The following is a 19,248-nucleotide window of genomic DNA, read 5'->3' as shown; positions in this document are numbered from 1 at the left end:
GACTTTAATCTTTTAAAGCAACAGCAACATTCAAATGACTTAGTTTTTATAGCTTATTTTCAAATGATGTATGCTCACTGGTTTTTACAAAAGAAAGTTATAAAGGAGAACACATTCTGAAATGACATTTTCACTCTTTGAAAGAGCATTTTCAGTGCTCTTTCATTTCTTGCTGTCATAAATACACATGCAATTTTAAACACGTGGAACAGTTCTCTGCTTTTGTTTTTCCACAGCAGACGACTTAAAACACTCACTCATGACATCGGGTCACTTAGCCTGTCTACTGTGGCTCATATGCAAATATCAGAGTAGTAATGTCACCTACCCCAGAGAGCCGGTATGAAGTTGAGATCAGATCCTGTATCTGTGCACATTATTTAGGTTCTTCGGATCGTATGTGGGTCATAGTAAGTAGTCATTATGTGTTAGCTATTATCTAGCTATGACTTCATAGTAACACTGAGGATTTTAAAAAATATCCAAAGGAATAGTTTTTCTGATAATTTCATTATATTTCAAACTCATACGTTAACATAAATTAACTGTTTTTTGTATAACTATATGCCTTCTTCTTCTTCTTCTTCTTCTTCTTCTTCTTCTTCTTCTTCTTCTTCTTCTTTTCTTTTTCTTTTTTGGTTTTTCGAGACAGAGTTTCTATATGTAACAGCTTTGGCTGTCCTGGAACTTGCTCTGTAGTCCAGGCTGGCCTTGAACTCACAGAGATCCGCCTGCCTCTGCCTCCCAAGTGCTGGGATTAAAGGCGTGCGCCACCACTGCCCAGCCTGCCTTCTCCTTTCTTAAGTCATGTGCAGAGCATTTTTTTAGTTTAATTTCTGTACTTGAAGCTTTTGTGCAAAATAGTACATTCTTTTTAGATTATGCATTTAACTTTTAAAAATACATTATCTATCTACGTATTTATTTATTTATTCTCTCTCTCTCGTGGTGTGTGTGTGTGTGTGTGTGTGTGTGTGTGTGTGTGTGTGTGAATGAGTGTAAGCCAGACTACCACTTGTGGGAACCAGTTTTGTCCTTTTACCAAGTAGGTCCCAGGTAATATTAAACTCAGGTCATTAGCCTTCGTGTGGTAAGTACATTCCTTCTCCAAGCTATTTCCTGACTCTACACCTTCTCTTTTGAAGTTAGAGTTTGCATGCAGTAAAACTTAGTTTTGTACTCGTTGACCGGTCTGTCTGAAGACTATGGCTGAGATTGAGTGCCGTTTCTATGGAGACTTTAGAACTGTCCTACTGAGTGCAAGGTGCCTTTAAGTGAGTCAGTTTCACGTGGGCTACTTTATAAAACATTACTAAAAGTTCTCGTTAATTATTAAGCCCTTCTATATTATCTAGCTAACTGACACTGCAGATCGAGCCGAGAGAGTGTTAATTCCTGAAGCTGAGCCAGCACACCTACAGGAAAATGTAGCTTCGAAGGGACTGAAAAAACACTCAGCCCATTCCTCTTGCACTACAGAAGAGAGTATCTACTGTTTTGTTGGCATGCCTGCGACCTAACAAGTGCTCTGACGCTTGTTTGGGATTCCTGGTGGCTGGCTTAAGCATGGCGGATATCAGTGTTCAAAGATTGCTTCTTTTGCTTATTTCTCTGGCAAAGTGTCTGGAGGGAACAAAGTTGCTGGCGCACCTTAAAAAGTGTGGGGACCCCGAATGTGAAAGTAAGTTTGCTTTTCTTCTTCCCTCTTACACTGAATTCTAAAATCACAGCAAATGTTACTGTGGATGCATGTGTGATGAAAAATCAACATTACTAGTCCTGAGAAATATTTGAATTGTAAAGTATAGCTTGATATAAAAAGGAATTCTAGAAGCAAGGCATTTTGTAATAGGATTATTATAAATGTAACATAAAGGACAAAATAGAACTGGCATAGAAATATGCCACAAATGGTAGTAATCAATGTGTCAAAAATGAAATAACCAGCTGTTTTCCTTTTTTTTTTTTCTTTTTTAAAGATTACTGAGTTGTTTAAAAAGGTATTAGGGAGGTAATTCAATGTTTAGGAAGCGTCTACATTTTAGTTTCTAACTTTCTCTTTCTCATAGGTTTCCCCCAAAATGTTTTCATTTCAAACCATCAGGATTTAGCTGTCTAAATATTATCAAATGCTAATCATTTGCATTAATGTATTATGTAAAAATGCTATGTGTTCCAATATAGATATATATGATTTATGAAATTCAATACTAAATGTTCTTGAGTTTCTATGAAGCAAAATGAATTTCTACTTTGTTGTTTAAGAACTTACATTTAAATTGTATATATATGGGTATTTTGCTTGCATGTATGTACATATATATCATATATCTGTATACGTATATATGTACATAAATATATCATGTATATGCCTAGTGCTCATGGAATCCAAAAGAGCACATTGTATTCCCTGGAAGTTGGATTACAAACAGCTATGAGCTTCCATGTGAGTGTTGGGAACTGAACCTGGGTCTTCTGTAAAAGCTTTAAGTGCTCTTAACCACTCAGTCATCTCTCCATCCCCAATAACTTAATTTTTGGTATCCATGTGATGGTGAAAAATAATTTTATCCTACTGGATTGATGACATCAAGAGGCTCTCTAGTCCAGGCTGGCTCAGTCTACATAGTGAGTTCTTTGTCTAAAAAGAAAAAGAAGAAAAAGAAAATATCAAGTTCGCATCTTAGAGTTCTTGAAACTAAGTTCTATCTTTCCAATATAAAACTATTTCCAATTTTGCAAAATGTAAATTAAAATAACACAAAATATAACTATATGAAAAACAATAATGTCTAAGACATATATGTGTATTTAAAGATTTATGTACTCCTATTTTATGTGTATTAGTGTTTGCCTGTGTGCATGTGAAGGCACTAGGTGTGTGCCAGGTGCCCTCAGACACCAGCCTCAAACTCACGAAGATCTGCCTGCCTCTGCCTCTGAGTGCTGGCATTAGAGGTATGTGCCACCACGCCAAGCTCCAAAGAGGGTTCTCAATCCACAGACTGGAGCCACAGATGACCACAGGTCATGGTATGGGTGTTGGGAATTGAACCCAAGTCCTCTGGAAGAGTAACGAGTGTTCCCATCTGCTAAGCCATCTCTACAGTCCCAGTGATTTTTTTTTTCTTCAAGACAGAGTTTCTCTGTGTAGCCCTGGCTGTCCTGGAACTACCTCTGTAGACCAGGCTGGCCTTGAACTCACAGAGATCTACCTGCCTCTGCGTCTTGAGTACTGGGAATAAAGGTGATGCCACCACTGCTGGGCTCCTTTTTTTGTTTGTTTGTTTGGGTGTTGTTGTTGTTGTTGTTGTTTTTTAAGTTCTTTTAAAAGATTTGTTCATTTTCATTTTATTTTACATCTGAGTATTTTGTGCGCACATGTATCTGCATACTATGTGCCAGCGGAGGACATTTTGGAAACCCCTGGAATTGGAGTTACAGATAGTTTTTGAAGCACCGTGTGGATGTGGACCATCCACGAGAGCCATTGGCCACGCCCCTAAAGAAAAATGACTCTCTCTCCTTCAGAGGCCAGGCGGGGTGGACTCCATGTCTCCTCCGCTGGCAGGCGGGGCTTGCGAGCCCCTCCCTGCACTGTTTTGCAATGTCAATGGCTTGAGCCTGTGCAAGCCTTTGGCAGACAACCACAGCTGCTGTCAGATTGTGAGTCATGCCAGGTCTAGAAGACAGCATTTCAAAATGCAAAATATGATTAGTTTAAATGTAAAAAATTCACAAGTGGTTTTTTTTTTTTATGAGTAATCATTTTTTTCTTAGCCTTTTGGAAAAGTTGTTCCATATACTGGAAGTTTGTTACCATGGTACTTCTCTGTGGCAATTCTCTCCCACTTTGCATTAAAATCAGCACTTTAATATCTTTATCAAGATACTTAAATTCGTGTTTTCTTTTCTTTTCTTTTCTTTTCTTTTTTTTTTTTGTGCTTCTCACATTTATTAATGCCACATTGTAATGGTACTTAGATAAGTGTACAGTGACGGGCCATGTCCATCTAACACAGTTTGCTTAAGCTCACTTGACACAATTCATCTTGAGTGGATGCATGGGGTGGTTAATGATGGCCATGGGCAGGTGCAGGACTGGAGCCTTTCAAAGCTTTGCTTCTCTTACCAGCAGTACTCCTGATTTTATAAAGGATGAAGGTCATTAGCCCCATTCCTACCCAAATTTCCTGGTAAACCTGGGTATAGCAGGGTTTCATTGGGACCCAGACATTCTTTTTTTTTTTTTTTTTTTTTTTTTGGTTTTTCGAGACAGGGTGTCTCTGTGTTAGCCTTGGCTGTCCTGGACTCACTTTGTAGACCAGGCTGGCCTCGAACTCACAGCGATCCGCCTGCCTCTGCCTCCCGAGTGCTGGGATTAAAGGCGTGCGCCACCACGCCCGGCTGACCCAGACATTCTTAATAAGGCTTTGAAGCATCTCAGCAGACCAAGGCCACAGGCCACACAGGATTCCACAACACGAGTGTTCACATTTCTTGAATCTCAAGAAATTCAAATTTGTGGTAACCTGTTATGCTATTTTGACTCTTGCTGAAGGGCTTAATCAGTATGTTTTTAAAATTTACACATTTCTACTGTAATAGTTACATGATATGTGTATCACTTTAGGCATTAAAGGACTAAAGGAAGCATACATGATTTACTCAGAATTATTGAGGGCCTACTATGTCCCCTGGTGTGTGTTTTAATAGAATGTGTTTTTAAAGTAATAAAGTAAAATGTAAGCTGTTTCTTACTCTGTAGGAATGTTCATTTTATCTAATAATAACAAAACAAATCAATGTGGACTAGGAGTGATGTAAAATTACAAGCATAACAGGTAATGCAGGAGTTCAGTCTCAGGAAAAAAAGCAGGATGTGAGTTAAACATGAAGAGAGGTGGATTGTTTTCTTTTTTGACTGAGAGAAGAATAGAAAAAGAAACTTAAGAGCTAGGCGATGATGGCACACGCCTTTGTTCCCAGCATTTGGGAGGCAGACGCTGGTGGATCTCTATGAGTTTGAGGCCAGCCTAGTCTACAGAGCAAGTTTCAGGATAGCCAGAGCTATATTAGAAACCCTGTCTTGAAAAAACAAAAAAGCAAAAAAGCAAAAGGAAAAAAGAATAAGACAAAGATGAAGATTAAGAAGAGGAAGAGGAAGAAATAGAAACCTAGGATAAAGATGGTGATGTTGTAGTGAAAAATAATTTTTTTCTCAGGGCAGAGTCAGCCAACCATAGCTGTATGATCAGTCCCCTAAACCTTAGTTAAAGGCTCACTTGTTAGAATGAAATGGGGTTCTTTACCTTATAGGTTTTTTTTTTAAAGATTTATTTATTAATACATATACAGTTCTCTACCGGCAGGACAGAAGAGGGCATCAGATCACACCATAGATGGTTGTGAGCCACCATGTGGTTGCTGGGAATTGAACTCAGGATCTCTGGAAGAGCAGGCAGTGCTCTTAACCTCTGAGCCATCTCTCCAGCCCAATCTTATAGTTTTAACAGAATGAAAATATAATGCCTGGAAATGTGAAGGTACCAGAAAGAAAGACAGCATTTCCCACACATCAGAGAAGAGTAGTGACTCACTAGGAGAACAACAGGTTTGCAAGTTGGAGTGTAGCCCTGAGTCTGTGCAAAGGGATAGGAGAGGTTGCTTAAAATAGGAAAGGGCAGGGCCTTCAGAGACAGATCCGTAGTGCAGAGTGCTTACTGCTCTCGGACAAGCATCTGCCTTCAGCTCCCAGTACCCAGATGGCAGCTTACCACTACCTGTGGATCCAGTTCCTGGGGATCCAGTGTCCTCTCTGGCCTTGGTGGGCACCAGCCTCACATACGGCACACATACGTACATGAAATCAAAATTCAAACAAATAAAATAAAAACAACTTGAAAGCAAGATAAGGAAGAGAGAGCGAGCCTGTGAGATGAGTCAGTGGGTAAAGGCACTTGCTGCCAAGCCAGATAACCTGAGTTTGATATGCAGGTCCCACAGGGTAGGAGAGACTGACTCCCAAAAGCTGCACTCTGGTTTTTTTGTTTTGTTCTCTTGGTTTTTCAAGACAGGGTCTCTCTGTGTAGCCTTGGCTGTCCTGGACTCACTTTGTAGACAAGGTTTGCCTCAAACGCACAGCGATCTGCCTGCCTCTGCCTCCTGAGTGCTGGGATTAAAGGCATGTGCCACCACCGCCTGGCTTGTACTCTGAACTCTACGTTCAAACTACATGTACACACACACACACACACACACACACACACACACACACACACACATATACCGCGTTGTAATTTAAAATTTAAAAATAGGTAAATGGGATCAGGTTATGAATAATCAGCAATACTGTGCTAAAAAAAAAATCTGAGCTTGAATCTATATGTAGTTAAAAGCTTATTTTGTTTTTTGAGAAGATCAACATCAGTAAATTAGCATTTCAAACATTATTATTGTTGTTGCTGTTATTATTATAGAGATATCCCAGTCTCTTGAAATCCTCCTCAGCTTCATTAGTGTTGTTATTACAGGTGTGATCTATCAGGCTCAGCGATCATTCCAAAATTTTGTTTTTGCTTTTTCGAGACAAGATTTCTCTGTGTAGCCTTGGCTGTCCTGGATGATCTGCCTGCCTCTGCCTCTCTGAGTGCAGGGATTACAGGGAACACTGTGCCCAGCCTCATTTCCAAATTTAAAAGTTGGGTTGAAGGAAGGCAAAATGGATGGAGGAATGGGAGGAGTTGAGGACGGTGGGATGTATCTAAAATCTCAGCGCCAGGGAGAAGTTGGCGCTGGAAGACTCTAAGTTGGATGCCCACCTGGGATACATAGCAAGAGCCTGTCTATAATCAAGTGAGAAGCCATGGTGTTTAAAGTGTGTGCTTTTCTTCCTGTGTCTGTGCAGCGTTAATCAGCAGAGCCTTAGCCCTGAGGGACTACACAGGACCTGACTGTCGATACCTGAACTTCACTGAGGGGGAAGAGATATCTGTTTATGTTAAGCTTGCAGGGGAGAGAGAAGATTTGTGGGCAGGAAGCGTAAGTATCTAGCTAAGAACGGAATGCAGAATAGATGACCAACTTGTACAAGGATACTCTCTGTTAGCCTTTAAAGGAATTCTTATCCAACATCTTCAAAGCTCTGTATAAGTATTAACAGCTCTCATCAAATAGAAGCAAACAAACAAAAAGCCGATCACATGAGTGTCTTTACTCCAACCTCTTGGGAGGCAGACGCAGGTGGATATCTGTTAGTATAAGGCCAGCCTGGTCTACAAAGTGAGTTCCAGGACAGCCAAGGCTACACAGAGAAACCCTGTCTTGAAAAAACAAAACAAAACAAAACAAAACAAAAAACAAACAAAATCACATTTAATGGTGGCTCTAAAATTTCTATTGAAGAGGTTTTAGGAAACATTGTTTAAGATGAAAGACTAAAGAAGTGCTTTAGCTGGGCGTAGTGGCACACGCCTTTAATCCCAGCATTTAGGAGACAGAGGCAGAGGCAGGCAGATCGATGAGAGTTCAAGGCCAGCCTGGTCTATAAAGTGAGTTCAGGGCAGCCAAGGTTACTCAGAGAAACCCTGTCTCAAAACCCCCAGCCCCAAAATGAAAAGAAGTGCCTTGAAATTATTTTTTTCACATAACACACCCCCTAGGCCTGGCATGGTGGTGCACGCCTTTAATCCCAGTATTTAGGAGGCAGAGGCAGGTGGATTGATGTGAGTTCAAGGTCAGCCTGGTCTACAAAGTGAGTCTAGGACAGCCAGAGCTACACAGAGAAACCCTGTCTCAAAAAAACCAAACCAAACCAAACCAAAACATAACCCCCCCCCACATTTGGTTTTATTTGTAAACCAGGCTGGCCCCAAACTCGGAGATCTGTCTGCCTCTGCCTTCCTGAGTGTACCACCATGCCCGGCTAACATACATAAATTTTAAGCTTAGAGTTCATATTTATTTAGAAAGCCTTTAGGAGTGCTGACTTCTATTATGGCAATCACATCCATCTCTCTGTGCTGTCGGTGACTGAGTTTGAGAGAGACTGGGAAGTTAGTTGATAAGATTTCAAAGCATGTCTGAGCAGAGAGAGAACAGGGGTGTGTTGGAGAGGTCAGCAGAAAGGCTGGTGCTTTGGGGAAGAAAGGTATATAGAATTTTCATGGAAAATGAAATGATAACTGAGAGAGCCTTGTTTTGTTTGATTTTTCGAGACAGGGTTTCTCTGTGTAGCCCTGGCTGTCCTGGACTCACTTTGTATACTAGACTGTCCTCGAACTCACAGCAATCTGCCTGCCTCTACCTCCCTGAGTGCTGGGATTAAAGACATACATCACTAGGCGCACCTGGGGAGATCCTTTTATTTGGCCAAAGTAAAAGAAGCCCACGCTACCTCTCAGAATAATAATAACCACTTTCAGTTGAAAAGATTTGTATCTCTGATGTAGATCATGTTTTGTAGTGATGCCGTGCTGTGACAGATGAGTTTCCTTCCATGCTGAACAGACCTGGTCAATCTGATAGCGTCCTCCATAGGCCCCATATGCTGCAGACGTCAGCTTCTTCCCTAATGCTGCCTCTGTGCTCACTGTTTGAATGGGCAATTTTATTTTTGAGACAGGATTTGCATACCCCAGGTGATCTATAAACTCCCAATGTAGCTGAAGATGAGCCTGGATGCCTGATCCTCCTGAGGGTTGACGTAGCTGCTGTACCCATCTGAGGACACAGACCGTATTTGAAACCTTCCTCTTCCCTCCAGGGGATATGGACCCAAATTTTTGCCACTGGCTAGATTTGCTTTTTGCTTTGCAGCTTCTGGGACTCCTTGTTGCCTCGGGTGGCTTTAAAATACCTGTATGTGTTTTGAATGCACCACAGAAATCTGATGCAGGTATAAAAAATGACATAGTATATGTCATAAGAGGCAAAGTATGAAAGTAATAATTCTAACACTAAACAGTGTTTAATGGGTAAAGCTGTGGGAAGAGTCTTAGACGCCTTTGGTTTGGCACATTACGTGTTTAGCCTAATTGCACCTCTGCCTTTTGGCCAAGCTGAAGTAGATGTGATTAATCTGTGCTCATACCCATTTTAAGGACTCACACTGTGGACTCGTAGACTATTTCCAATAGTTGTAAATGAAGACTAGCTGGAGAGCCTGAAGACACACATTTAATGTGTGATGGTGATGGGCCAGAAGACAAAAAAAAAAAAATTTTGTGAAACTTTAATAGGAATAAGTGGGGCTGTGAGTGGCTGAATGGTGACTCCACTCTTGGGGGACCTCCTACATGTGCTCGCACTGGGTCAAGAGTAGCTGTTACTAGAATCACCCAGAAAAGCCTAAAGGAACTGCATCCTCCCTTGGGGACACACGGACCTTAATTCCCTTGATAAACTCCTCTGTCACTTCTGGGAGTCTTAAGTCCCTTACTTCAGTTGCGACATCTTGAAAACTCTTGGGTTTTGTCTTCCTGAGCTGTCACCTGAATTGTCACCTTTCGATCTACAAGCATAGACCAAAATATCTCAGATCTAGAAGTATAAATCTGCAGAACCTGGGCAAAGAAGGTGCTAGAGAACGGGGAGGGGTTGGACAAGAACAGTGGCTCAGCAGGTGAGAGCGTTTGCTACGCCTCCCGAGGACCTGACTTTGGTTCCCAGTATCCACAGGGCAGCTCACAGCTGTCTGTAATCCGGTTCTAGGCTGTCTGATGGCCTTTTCTGGTCCCCACAGGCACTACAGGAAAAACACCCATACACATAAAATAAAACATATACATCAAGAAATAAAAAGAATGAGAGCCAGGCAAGATGGCACACGCCTTTAATCCCAGTACTAGGGAGGTAGAGGCAGGCGGATCACTGTGAGTTCGAGGCCAGCCTGGTCTACAAAGCGAGTCCAGGACAGCCAGGGTTATTACACAGAGAAACCCTGTCTCGGAAAACCAAAATAAATAAATACATAAATAAATAAATAAAAATAAATCAAAAGAATGGGGAGAGGGAGAATAATAGGAATATATAGTACAGTTTACATACTGATGCCTGCAACAGTGTTGTTGCTCATCATACTCTTAAAATTTTATTATTATTTTTATTATTTATTATTTTTTAAATATTATTATTATTATTAAAATTTTATTAATATTATTAATATTATTCTGTCAAATAACAAAACAATGAGGCCTCACTCATGTTCTTGTACATTTGTTTGGCATTGGGGCTTGAAGCCAGGACCTAAGTGAGTACTTTACCACTTAGTTATATCCCCAGCCCCCACTCCGGATTTTTAGATGACATTTGACAGGCAGTTAATGTTCTGTGATTTAATATAGCTAGAAGCCAAGGTCACAGGGCAAATGAGGCTCAATGGTTATTTCTGCTTCAATCGCTTTTCCTTCATAATCTTTGTTCTCTGTTTTGACAGAGAGGAAAAGATTTTGGATTTTTTCCCAGAGACGCAGTCACGATCGAAGAGGTGTTCATATCAGAAGAAGTTGAAATGCCAGCTAAAGTAAGTAAACACATGCTCGGCTATTACTTGCATTTAAAAGTTCTTGGCAAAAGTGGCTTCCTGGCTATAAAGGTCCATTGGTTGTGTGCCTTGTTTTAGTGAGTGTAAGCAACAGTTCATAAGAACTTGTTCCTGGCATGCCGAGAATAGAATTAGATGAAACAGAATTGGTAACAGTTATCTCCAGCTGGCCAAAGAATAAATGAGCTTACAGAAAGCACACAATTGTTATGTTTTAGGTCCAGTTACTGATACTGTTGTCCTACCAGGACCAAAGGTCATTTCTCCTACCACCTCCTCTAGGTCTCAGATCTGTCCAAACACTTTAAGCTGTTGTTTTTAAAAATTAATTAATTTTATTATTTTATGCATATGAGTGTTTGTCTATGTGTATGTCTGTGCACCTCATGCATGCCTGGTGCCTGCAGAGGCCAGAAGATGGTGTCAGATCCCCTGCTGCTGCTGTTATAGACAGCTGTAAGTCTGTAACAAGCCACGTGAGTACTGAAAATTGAATCTTAAGACTTCTGGAAGAGCAGCCACTGCTCTTAAGCCCTGGCCATCTCTCCAGCCCCATGCTGTTGGAATCCTTTTTTATTTTTACTTTCTGTTTGTGCGAGTGCGTGCGCGCGCGCACACACACATGTAGGCATCTTTTGGGTCCAAAAGAACTGAATTCTACTTCTCTAGAAAAGCAGCAAATACTCCTTTTTGTTTGTTTTGTTGTTTTGTTTTTGAGACAAGGTTTTTCTGTGTAGCCCTGGTTGTCCTGGAACTCACTCTGTAGACAAAGCTGGCCTCGAACTCAGAGATCTGCTGGCCTCTGCTTCCTGAGTACTGGAATTAACGGCGTGCACCACCACTGCCCCAGTGCTGTTGGAATTCTTAATGAACTTCAAATAATGTTGAGCTTGGTAATAAGAAAAGGAATCAGAAATTGCTATTTTAACATATGAATTTGAGTTGCCAATTTAATTCCGACTCCAGATTTTATCACGAGTAAGGTCACTGTGGCATGAGACTGCTTCCACAAACTGTTTGCTGTTGGCACTGGGCTTAGCTGTCCACTTCCTGCAGGGCACTCTTCCCGTCACTTCTGAGTCTGTGGACTGTATCTCTAGCACATTATCTTCTCTGCAGTCCCACTCTTGCAGACCCGACCCCAGGCATAATCAATCATCCCTTTTTCATAATTTTATTTGTTTTATTATTGTTGCATCATGTGCATAATGAGGGCAAGACTGCATTGCCATGGAGTGCCTGTGCGGGTCAGAGGACGGCTTTGTGGAGGCAGTTCTCTCAGTGGTCGGAGGTCGGCTTTGTGGAGGCAGTTCTCTCGGTGGTCGGAGGTCGGCTTTGTGGAGGCAGTTCTCTCAGTGGTCGGAGGAGGGCTTTGTGGAGGCAGTTCTCTCAGTGGTCGGAGGTCGGCTTTGTGGAGGCAGTTCTCTCAGTACTTGTATGGACTCCAGGGACTAGACTGACATTCTCGGGCTGGCACAGAAAATGCCTTTACTCATCGAACCACTCCAGTAGCCAGGCGTCATCACTTCGTGACTGGAGGAACACAGTAGCCTTCTAACTGATTCTGTTTTACTCCTTTCTTCTACTCTGCCCTTCAAATAGCAATGGATCTTATAAAGATGAAAACAAAAGACCAGATCACATCGTTCCTTTTGTCAAATCCCTTTCGTGGCTTTTCACTGGATGTGGTGTACAGCCTAGACTTCAATCCCAGGCCTCACAGGTCCTGTTCTGGCTGCTGCTCCTGTCTTGTGCCCTCTCCTCTCATGTCACCCCCCCCCCCCCGACAGACTGGCTTTTGGATTGTTCTTAGACGTGCCAACTCTTTACTAGCCCAGGGACTTGAAGGGGGCACTTTCTCTGGCAGAAACCCCACACTGTTTTCATCTAGATAGTTTCCTCTCACACTTTAGGTCTCAGTTTAAAACATCAGTACCTCTTGAGAAATTTTGGAGTATTTTCCTAGATCAACCTTCCTAGATCAACCTTCCTGATGCTATGGCCCTTAACACAGTTAGTTCCTCAGGATGTGGTGACCCCTCAACCATAAAACTATTTCATTATTACTTCCTCACTGTAGTTTTGCTACTATAATGAATCATAGTATAAATATCTGATATTTGATCCCTATAAAAGGATTTGTTCAGCCCCTGAAGGGGTCACAATGCACAGGTTGAAAACTGCTGCCCTAGATTGTAGCTATGGTAACAGCAGTGGATTTGTCTGAATTCGCCAAATTAGATGCAGTTATTATGTGTCTTTTTTTGTGTGCCAACTATTACTCTATATAAAGTGGGGAAATGGTATAATTAGCTTGCAAGTTAAAAAACTGTTAATGGCCGGCTGGTGCTCTGGAGAGGTCCAGGGCAGGGTCTCTGGGGCTGGATGCGGATGCCCTTCCAGTTTGCTTCATCTCTTGGGTCGCCAGAGCTGATGCTCAGGCAACCAATCAGGATTGAAAGGGAAAGGAGGGAAGGGGAAAAGAGCGCAAGGCTTCTTCTCTAGGGACTGGCTATAGTGCTGCAGCCGAGGAGGAGAATTTAAACTGACTACAATTTTCCTATGGCTGAGGCTGTAAAAGCGGCTTCTGGCTAGAACTGCACCGGGGTCGTAAAAGGAGGCTCTTTGATCTGTAGATAGGCCTCTTCTCAGAGATCTCCAATAAATTGGTGTAAACTTAGGCTGGGTCTGAGTCTGCTAACTTATTTGTAAATCTACAGCGAAATAAGAAATACGAGAGAAATAGAAAATAAACCACTCACACACGTACATTCAAGAGAAAAGGTAGATGGAATTAGGCATCAACTGAAGTCAGGTTTCCCAGTTTTCAGCACATACATTCAAGAGAAAAGGACCAAGAGAGGAGGTGGATGAAGTCAGGCAGCTTAACTTCACCTGAAGTTAAGTGTCCCAAATTTCCAGCCCCGTTTATTGTAGAAGACTTATACTTCTGAGAGAAGGGAATTACCTCATAATCAAAAGAGTACAATTAATCACAAAAAACAGATGAATTCTAAAGTACAACAGGTTATATATTTTAAAGCTAAACATTTCTTACCTATGTATCCATTACATAAGTTCATAGTGAGTTCAGAATGGCAGGTTGACAGGGTCTAAGGTTAGTAAGGTCTGAAACTTACAATAGTATACAACTTATCAATTTGAATGGACCTAACTATACATTATCCAGCTATCTCTTAGTTCATTATGAGCTCAGGACAATACTTTTATCTGTCTTTCATTCTAAGAAACAGAGTAAATTCAGACATATCTAGGTAGCTTCAGTTCACTTAGGTCATGAGAAGTTTAAACAAACTTGCCCATATTTATGGTGAAAATACCAGGATTCGTGGTGTCATCTGCAGTGGAGGCTTATCTGAAGCCACAAATCTGCTAGTAAGCTATCCTAAGTGAGGCATTTGGAGGTCCACAAAGGTATTTATTGCAGCCATAAACTAACTTTAACTTTTAAAGCTATTTGAATCAAACCAGGAATTCCATAATCAGGGATTAATTCATCTGAATAACAAACAGTACATCTTCAACAAGATCCTGTAGAAAGTTTGCTCAATCAGTACCCAGAAAGTAACAGTTCACACCAATGCCAGATGTGTTTACTTTTAGTTTTTCGAGACAGGGTTTCTCTGTGTAATCTTGGCTGTCCTGGTCTCGCTTTTGTAGACCAAGCTGGCCTTAGACTCACAGTGATCCACCTGCCTCTGCCTCCCTGGGTGCTGGGATTAAAGGCATGCCCATCATGCCTGGCACTAATGCCAGATTTTAGAGATATGCAGCAAAGCATAATTGACAGGGTAGTCAGAGGCTGGAAACAATTCTGGGATACATCACGATACGGACCTTGCCAACACCAGATCACCTTCTAGACAGCCCACATGCCTAGTGAGCTCCCTTAATAGAGTGGCTCTTGGCAAAAAAACAAAATGGGAGCCAGTGAAATGGCATAGCCAGTGGAAGAGCTTAGCACAAAGCCTGCTGACCTGAGTTTGATTCCTGGAGTACATGTAAAAGTGGAAGGAGAGAACTAACAGCTCACATTCAGATGAACATCATGGTATACATGTGCTCAAATACATACATCAGGCATCGTGTGCACATGGGTGTACTTGTGTGTGTGTGCATATGCCCTTGTGCCACAGCCGACTCGTGTAGGTGCGAGGTCAACTTGCTGCAATCAGCTCTGTCCTTCTACTATGTGGGTTCGGACAGTCTTGGAGGTAGCCATTATTTACCTTTTGAACGATTCAAATAAATGAGCCTATGGGAGTCATTGCCATTCAGACCACTATAGCTGGGAGGTTCCATCTGCAGCTGCTAACACCTGGCGAGGGCGTTCCTGTGACAGGACTCCGTGGTGGAAGGAAGGAGAGTGAGCGAAGGCATAACAGAGCAAGTGCTGAGCCCACTGTCACTCCTGGGGTGATGCACCCACTCCCCTGATAATAATAGCTGTTTTCCATTTGCACTGACCTCACGGCTTAATCACTTACCATGAGTGTCCTTCACCCAAGGCTGTTGTGTTAAGTTTCCAATAAATGCCTTTGAGGAACATAGTTAAGCTATATGGTCCATACCTTCAAGTCACTGCATAGATGCATGCATTAACAGTATACAGTCAGGAGGTGCAAGATTTGGTACCTACTACATGTATTATATATATTTTGTCATCACAACGTATTTGTTGGGGACTGTGCAGGAGGAACAGCAAAACAGCAATCGGGCTCATGGAACGCAGCCCACTGGTTAGCACAACCATGATGGGTGGGCCTCGGAGGGATTCATGCTGCTGTAGTTTTGCTCTGCTTGTTGCCATCATGGTCACCACATCCCTTACACTCTATGCATTGTGTGAAAACTCTAAGGTGGCTTCCAGCCCCTCACTGGGCAGTGTCTTCGGCACTTACAATAAGAGTGCTTGATCTTTTTCAAGCCTTTCTGCTGGAGCAGTTCAGGGTTCGTCCACCACCGTCGGAAAGGACTTAGAGATGGGGATCGTTAGCAATGAACACCAACCTAGAGAGACTCTGGAGAAGCAGGTGTTAGTAACCATCTCAACCTAACTCTGCTCATCATGGTCATCCCTTCACTTTACTTGACTTTTTGAAAGTCTTTTAACAAAACATTTTTATTTACATCCTCCCCTGGTGTGTGTGTGTGTGTGTGTGTGTGTGTGTGTGTGTGTGTGTGTGTGTGTATGTGCATGCTACATGTGAGCAGTTGCCCCGGGAGGCCAGAAGAGGGTGTTGGACCCACTGGAACTAGCATTGCAGGCAGTGAGCGAGCTGCCTGATGTGGGTGCTGGCAACCGAGCTCAGGTCCTGCGGTAGAGCAGCCAGTACTCACTCTGCCGAGCCATCTCAGACCACGATAGCCTTTCCATAAAGACTAGCTACCGTCAAATCCACAATCCTCCTGACTCAGACTCCAAAATGCTGAGGTTATAAACGTGAAACAAATGTGAAACAAAATGCGTGGCTATAGTCCTCTATCTTAAAATGTTCAGGGAGAGAGACATTTATGAATTTTTTTTTCCTCTGTGTGTGTTATTGTGTATCTTTTAGGAATCTGACTTCCTTTGTCTTCTTGGAGAAGGGTACATATTTGGAAGCGAACACACTGAGTTAAACGGTGATGATGATGAAGAAGAGGAGGAAGAAAATATGTACCTATATGAAAAAGATGAAGACCACAAATATGGTATACATGAAGGGGATTTCCAGCCAGGGCCTGACTTTTATGCAGCATCTGAAGGGACTTTGTTTGAAGAGCAAATTTCAGCAGCAGACTCTCCTGAAGATTTCAGAACTTTTAGTGAGTCAAAGGACTGGGAAGGGGCCGAAAGCGCAGGCAGTGGGGAGCAGGGCAGCACTTCAGCCACGGAGCGTGCCTTGCCAACCCTGAGCATGCCTGAAAGGCAAGGATGGTTTGGACTGGGGAGAGAAGAAGCTAAAGAGGCCGTTGAACCAGGGACCGAGCCCGCACAAGAAAGCTCGTTTCATGGGGGAAAATTAACAGTGAAAGAGGAGACTGACCTGGAGAAATTAAACAGTGGCGAGCCCCAGATGGAACTTGAGCAAGAGCCAAAACCACAGTTTGATTCAGAGGTGCCAGATGTCAGCCCAGTGCCGGAGGAACAGCACGGACTAACTTCTGAATCCGAGCGTGTTCTCGACCCTCAAGCTACTGGCTGGTTTGGCGGTGGATTCACAAGTTACTTAGGTTTCGGAAAGGAAGATACAGGCCTTGAGTTATTATCCAAAGAAAACAATTCGCCATTACAAGATGGTCCCAGTTCTGTTCCACCGGATGAAGAAGCCCCGGCTCCATACAGAGAAGTTTCAACAGACAAGGAAGATACAGTCAGTAATGACAGCTCAACTCTAAGTCCAAGCTGGCTTTCCTTTGGTTTCGGTATGCTAGGCTTAGCACATGCTGATGAAGACAAAATCACTTCGGACAACGGGAAAAGTGATGCTGCCTGGGTAGATGACCACAAATATCCTGTAGCAAGTGACTTTGACCCTGGAAAGGAAGAAGAAAGCGAAACGATAACAGCTGTGGAAACAGACGATCAAACCGGTAAGGAAAGCGCCTTGGAGAAGACAGATGATTCTGATTCTATGCAGTATCTGAAGAAGTTCTTTAATAACCCTTGGAGCTTCCAGGATCTCCCGGAGGATACAGAACTGCCATTTTCCAAACAGATGCTGGAGCCAGAGAATATAGTCGAAAATGACAAAACTGAAAAACTTTCCATTGGAAATTCTCCCGCAGATAGCACGAAAGATCCCATGGTGTTGGAGAGCAGATACAGTCCATCCGGTTAGTATGAAAAGATTTTTGAACATATTCGTTAAAATAATTTTTTTCGAGATAGTCTCTCTGTGTTAGCCTTGACTGTTCTGGACTCGCTTTGTAGACCAGGCTGGCCTCGAACTCATAGTGATCTGCCTGCTTCTGCCTCCCAAGTGCTGGGATTAAAGGCGTGTGCTACCACGCCCGGCTTGTTAAAATAATTTGTTTTTGTTTGTTTGGTTTTGGTTTTTTTGAGACAGGGTTTCTTTGTTTAACTGTGCCTCTGTCTCCCGAGTGCTGGGATTAAAGGCTTGCGCCACCATGCTCGGCTCTAAAATAATTTATCTTTGTAAGCACTGATCGTGCTTGCGCTGGGAGACAGCTCAGTGGATGAGGCACGTGCTGCCTAAGCAGGAGGATGAATGTGGATTCTCCCCAAATGTATGGAAAGCAAGGCAGGCATGGTGGCTGCTTGCAACCTCAGCACCCAGGAGGCAGAGACAGGATCACAGGGGCAAGGCGGCCAGTTAGAGCAGCCGGAACTGCCGAGCTCCAGGTTCAGTGAGAGACCCTGCTTCAGTAACTGAAGTAGAGCAACTGAGGCAGACACAAGATGTCAACCCAGGTCTCCAAAAGAGGGCACTGGATCACACTATAGATGGTTGTGAGCCACCATGTGGTTGCTGGGAATCAAACTCAAGACCTCTGGAGGAACAGTCAGCGCCCTTAACCTCTGAGCCATCTCTCCAGCGCTCCCTAACACCTTTTTCTTAAGTCTATGAAGTAGACTGCACAGTTCTTTTGAATGTAGTTCTTCAGCAGAGGACTAATTAGAACACTGCAAAAAAAAAAAAAACTGCTTGATTCATTCAAATGAGCCGTTTAAACTATGTTTGAAAATCATACTAATTTCCTTTTCTTTTTAAAAAGAATGTTTATAAGTTTTATTATGTATGAATGTCCATGCATGTGTGTTATGTGCTCCACTTTAGCGTCTGGTGCCAGATGAGGCCAGAAGAGGGGACGGGAAAACTGGACTTTGCGATGTTGGAGAACTGTCACGTGGGTTCTTTGCAACAGCAGCACGTGTTCTTAAGCTCTGCGCCATCTCTCACGTTCTTTAATTAAAAAAAATATATCTATTATCAGTGTGCATGCAATGTGCTGTGTGTGTGTGTGTGTGTGTGTGTGTGTGTGTGCGCGCGCGCGCGCGTGCGCGCGCGCACATCTCTCCATGGTGCATATGTAGAGGTCAGAGAAGAAGTGTTGGGAATCCTTTATGCTCTCTCACTGTGGGTTCTGGGGATTGAACTCAGGTCACCAGGCTTGTATGACAAGCCTGTCTTTACCTGCTGAGTCGCCTTACTGGTTCATCCCATCACAGATTTTCTTGAAGTGAACTGATGGCTTTTTTTGACCTGACATAGACATACTTATATGGTGCACCATTATAAACATAGCAAAATTTGACCTATGTATGCTCAAAATTGGAAATTTAAAAGTTAATTCTGTGGAAAACCTAATTCCTTAAAAATTGTTACACTTGAACATTTTGCTTGTGTGTGCACACATGTATGCCATGCCACGGTGTTTGAGTGGAGGCCAGTGGAAAATTTTTCTGGAGCCAGTTTTCTCCTTGCACCATGTTTGCTCCAGGGATAAAACTTAGGGCATTGGCCTTGGTGGCAGTGCCCTTGCCTACTGAGCCATCTCCCTGGTGAGCTAAGCCTTTAAAAATGCAGATTCCTGGCCAGGCAGTAATGGTGCAAGCCATAATCCCAGCACTTGGGAGGCAGAAACAGGCAGATTGCTCTGAGTTTGAGGCCAGCCTGGTCTACAAAGTGAGTCTGGGACAGTCAAGGCTACACAGAGAAACCCTGTCTTGAAAAACA

The 19,248-nt window shown here is 42.7% G+C and overlaps 1 protein-coding gene across 7 annotated transcripts in view; it reads left to right on the top strand.

Moving 5' to 3' along the window:
- The first annotated feature begins 1,352 nt into the window (after positions 1-1,352).
- Positions 1,353-19,248, top strand: part of MIA2 (MIA SH3 domain ER export factor 2) — a 93,574-nt gene continuing 75,678 nt past the window's right edge. For 4 of the 7 annotated variants that reach the window (XM_084792724.1, XM_084792723.1, XM_084792722.1 and 1 more), the window contains exons 1-4: positions 1,354-1,681; positions 6,908-7,041; positions 10,436-10,522; positions 16,123-17,383. In XM_084792724.1, coding sequence (XP_084648850.1) covers positions 1,567-1,681; positions 6,908-7,041; positions 10,436-10,522; positions 16,123-17,383 — 1,597 coding nt within the window. In that variant the 5' untranslated portion in view covers positions 1,354-1,566. Of the gene's footprint in view, positions 1,682-6,907; positions 7,042-10,435; positions 10,523-16,122; positions 17,384-19,248 lie in introns of all 7 variants that reach the window. The other 3 variants (XM_084792727.1, XM_084792726.1, XM_084792725.1) reach the window with 1 other exon arrangement.

Source organism: Acomys minous (assembly GCF_964271855.1).
Source record: "Acomys minous genome assembly, chromosome: 8".
NCBI classification, from domain to species: Eukaryota; Metazoa; Chordata; class Mammalia; order Rodentia; family Muridae; genus Acomys; species Acomys minous.
The sequence above is the reverse complement of the archived record's forward strand: the minus strand, read 5'-3'. Positions and strand labels throughout refer to the sequence as shown.